The sequence below is a fragment of the Monopterus albus genome, unplaced genomic scaffold (genome assembly GCF_001952655.1).
Source record: "Monopterus albus unplaced genomic scaffold, M_albus_1.0 scaffold128.1, whole genome shotgun sequence".
NCBI lineage: Eukaryota > Metazoa > Chordata > Actinopteri > Synbranchiformes > Synbranchidae > Monopterus > Monopterus albus.
This window is the reverse complement of record NW_018128008.1, coordinates 2191603-2196256: the sequence shown is the minus strand read 5'-3', so window position 1 is coordinate 2196256 and position 4654 is coordinate 2191603. Positions and strand designations below refer to the sequence as shown.

The 4654-nt window shown below is 38.0% G+C and overlaps 1 protein-coding gene across 1 annotated transcript in view; it reads right to left on the bottom strand.

Annotated features, from left to right (window-relative positions):
• LOC109967387 (gamma-aminobutyric acid type A receptor subunit rho1) overlaps positions 1-4654 on the bottom strand; it is a 46273-nt gene that overhangs the window by 26518 nt on the left and 15101 nt on the right. Inside the window, exon 2 of the mRNA XM_020612914.1 lies at positions 2219-2325. Coding sequence (XP_020468570.1) covers positions 2219-2237 — 19 coding nt within the window. The 5' untranslated portion in view covers positions 2238-2325. The remainder of the gene's footprint in view (positions 1-2218; positions 2326-4654) is intronic.

Below are 4654 nucleotides of genomic sequence, written 5' to 3'. Positions count from 1 at the left end.
GGAAAGCACTATGCATTTTGTATTCTTCATTGATTTTACCATACTTAGAGTATGGCGTTGAAAACTGTGGAAATACATACAAAAGCTCACTTCAACCATTGTATATATTACAAAAAAGAGCGATAAGAATTGTGCATAAGTTGGGGTATAGGGATCACACCAATGTAGCTTTCATACAGTCTAAATTGTTAAAGTTTTTTGATTTAGTGGGATATAAGACTGCTGTGTTTTTGTATAAAGCCAGGAACAATTTATTACCTGGTGGAATTCAAAAACTATTTAATGAAAGGGAAGGGGGATACAATTTAAGGGGTCAGTTAAATTTAAAAATTCATGCTATACGTACAACCAAAAAAAGATTTTGTATTTCCATAAGTGGGGTAAAACTATGGAATAATTTAAGTGTAGACATAAAAAATTGTAATAGAATTGACGAGTTTAAACATAAATATAAAGGTTTGTGTCAATCAAGATATATGCAAGAACAGGCTTAATGATTAATTAGATGGAACATTGTGGGTGTGGTGTATGAATGTTAACACTTTGTAATAATTCTTTAGTATATTACTTGTGTGGTGTAGAAGATAATTATTTAAGAATGTAATTATGTAAGAACGTTAACACTTACAATTTTTTGTATACTACTTGTGTAGTGTAGAAGAGAATTATTTATGTAGAGATACTGCTTGCAAACCAATGATGGTAAGATGATGTCATGGGGTAGGACTGGATAAGTCTGACTTCTTCCTACTCCATTCAAGCATGTTCTAGGTATAAGCAAATTGATATTGGATTAGCATTTGTTGGATATGTGTAAAATCATATGTTGACATATCAACTGTCTTTACATGCTTGAAAGAATAAATCAAATCAAATCAAATCAAATCCTCAACACTTGGCACTTTATAATTCCAGCATACTTTCAGCTATAAAGGCCATTCAGGTATTAAACTGTTCAGATAATCAAGGACATTCCTGTTCCTATTCATCTTTTTTATAATGTTTATACTTTTTAAGATATTCAGCTTTTTTAATAATGGAAGACAATGGCAGCTCAAAATGCTGAGCCATCCTAATGCTGCAGCTCAATGACACAGTCCTGGAGTGCCATCTGGTGGTCAATAAAATGCTGTACAATTGAGACATATCTGTGTGTTCTGCCCGTTTTTGGCTCCCACATTCTTTCACCTAGAAATACCATTCAGATATCAAAATGTTCAGGTATTTAAGGACATTCCTGCCTGTATTTTTCTTGTTTGTAACATTTATACTTTTTAATATTCAACTTTTTTCATCAATTTTTGCCCCACTCAAATGAATGGGCACAATTTTCACATCTTATTAACTTTAGCATACTTTCAGCCACAAACACCAGTTTTAAGGACATTCCTGTTTGTATGTATTTTTTAATAACCTTTGTACTTTTTAAGAAATTCAGCTTTTTTTCAACATTTTTTTTTTTTTTTTGGTGCTTAATAACTCCTGCATACTTTCAACTACAAATACTGTTCTGGTATCTAAATGGTCAGTTGTTCAGCATTGCATCTCATCCTTCAGCTATTTCAACAAAGAACTTAAGCCATTTCTTCTCAACCTTTAACTATTTCATCAAAGAACTTCAGCCATTTCTTCTCATCATTCAGCTGTTTCAGCAATTGATTTCAGGCATTTTCAGGGTGATCCTTCAGCATATCAGCATCCACATGTATTTGACAGGAAATGCATTTCTCTAGTTTGAAATGGATTTATAATTATTGATCCAAAATTACACACTGGACAGAGCAAATATTTAAAGGGTTCAATGAGCATATGGATGTATAGAGGAAATGGAAGTGTGACAATTTAAAAAACACAGAATCAACCCTGCTAATGTGGTCGATTAAGATGGGAGTTACTGAGACCTAATGCTATACACTGTGGCCACTTGGTAATTAATCCTTGACCAACAGCAGAAGACATAATCCTACTCTGGTTATGTCATCTCTGCAAGCCAGCACTGGACACTTACACTTGCCCTGTTTATATGAGTGTATAGCTCAAATGGTGTAAGTGGGGGTTTAGTGTAATGTATAAAAGAACACTGAATGTTGCTAACTCACTTGTCTTGACACTAAGTTAATTCCAAAGCATCTTTGAAGAGAGATCAGAGTCTAAGGGTTGCCTGTATGACAAGTGATTGATAAATGACTTCAGTCAATATCTGAAACATTAACCTTACCTCCAAATCCTGGTCGCATTGTAAAATCATGGTCATCGATCCTCAGCAGCTGTTCTGACTTTTTACCCCAGACTTTAGTTATATCTGGACTCCTCTTGAATATGGGGCTGGTGGGAATTTATGGAAAACAACAATTCAAGAGTTAATTTCTACTACACATGAAGGTCTCTAAGAAAGATGAACGCTTGTGCAGTTCTCCTATACTGTTGACATTTTGCACTTGTAGTACCTGATAAATGTTTCATAATGTGCACCAGGTTTGTTCTAGCGATCTTTTTGTACAATTGCTCATTTTTATGTGAAACAATTTTCACTCAAGTTGACTCAGTTGTTACAAAATTTGGCTCATTCAAGACATGCTAACAGAATAAAAAGAGATCATTTGAATCTTCACCTTCATGTCTGTAATATGCAGTTCTCTGTGTTAGGATCTCTCTGGGGTCAGGGGGCGAGAGAGAGGTAAGAAGGCCCCAGAATGCAGTGTGACAGTTTAGATAAATAAAGAATGTTTTATTAGCACAACTAAAACAGGAAAAAACTGATGGTGGCAATGGCTGAGAGTCAGGAACGACAGTCCAGTTCACAGGGGAGCATGTGGAGAGAGGGAGACCCGGAGGAGTGGTGCAAGGAAGAGGAGTTACTGGAGGTGGATAGCGACGGCTGAGTTGAGCAGTGAGAGAGACGGTAGCTGTAGGAAGGCTAGCCCAGATGGGATGGTGCCGACAAGGAGAGCTGCTGGTGGGTGATGGCTGAGTCGAGTGACGAGCTGAGTTGAGTGATGAGCTGAGGTGAGTGCAGATCGTCTGGCCCAGACATGATGGTGCCGGAGAGATGAGCTGCTGGCTGTGTTGACAGAAGCTGACAATGAGACAGAAGCAAGTGCAATGTGTACTACAGTACACAGTGTCGGAGGCAGGACTCCATATAGCAGGTACAAATCTCAGCAGAGAGTGCAGTAATAAAGGTGATGGTTTTACTTGCAGGTTTTTAGGACCCAAAAACCTAGGTACGACAACGAACTGGCGGTGAATGAGTGGAAGACTGGAGGATATATAGGACAGGTGGTGATTAGGCAGATCCGCCACAGCTGCGGAGCATTCCAGGGATGCTGATGTGTGCGGGGAGAGAGGGAGAGAGTGAGTGAGAGAGAGAGAGAGAGAGAGAAAGAGAAACAGGGAGCGGAGCACAACCCTGACACTCTGAGGTATCATACAACATCTGGTCATCACTTTGCAGCTGCATTTTTGTGAAGTTTTGAATTAATTGAAATGTTCAATCAATCAATCAAAATTTATTTGCATGGCACTTTAAAAACGTCTGGTCAACCAAAGTACTTTACATGGCAATGCGAATCCAGAGTAGAAAATATCAATAGAGAAATAAAACAACATAGGAACATAAAAACACCAAGTACACAGAATCAACAGATAAAAGGAGGAAGCATTAGACAGCCCTATGTATTAAAAGCCAAAGTGAATAAATATGTTTTAACCAATGATTTAAAAGTTGTCAAGTCTGTAGATGTTCTAACATTAAAAGGTAAACCATTCCACAATTTAGGAGCTGCAACAATAAAAGCACAGTCACCCAAGCGTTTGTATCTGGCCCTGGGCACCTCTAACAAAAACTGGCTTGAGGATCTGAGTAATATAGTTGGTTTGTGCCACCTCACCAACTCAGCGAGGTAAGGCGGTGCCAAACCATTAAGAGCCTTAAAAACAAAAATCAATAGCTTAAAATGAATTCTAAAACGAACTGGAAGCCAGTGAAGAGAGGCCAGTACCAGAGTTATATGGTCAAATCCTAGTACCTGTTAAAAGACGAGCAGCAGCATTTTGGACCATTTGAAGACGAGAGAGAGAGAACTGATTAACACCAAGTTATAATGTGTTACAGTAGTCAAGTCTAGAAGTTATAAAAGCATGCAATCTCAAAGTTATTAAAAGAAAGAAATGACTTGACTTTACTTACCAACCTCAGGTGAAAGAAACTAGATTTTACGACTGAGTTGATTTGCTTGCCGAATCTTAGGTCGCAGTCAAACGTTACCCCTAGGTTTATTACAGTCGTCTTCAAATGATGAGCCAGAGGGCCTAAGTCATGATTAAAAGCAGCAAATTTCGCCAGATCACCAAATAAAACACACAGTTTTATCCTCATTTAATTTTAAAAAGTTCTGAGCCAGCCAGGCTTTCAGGTCAGTCAAACAGTCAAACAGTGGCTGTAGAGACATTCCTCCAGCTGCTTTTAATGATAAGTTTGACACTCTTTGCTAGTGTTGCAAGTTGTCTAATACTTTTCTGTGACCAGTGACTATGGTACAGGGAATTTTTTTTCCACTACAAAGGCCAGTACAAGAGGGAGTTTCTCTGATCAGAATCTTCCAGATTCGTGGGAGCCAAGAGATGAATAACTACAGTGAAACAACCAACACAA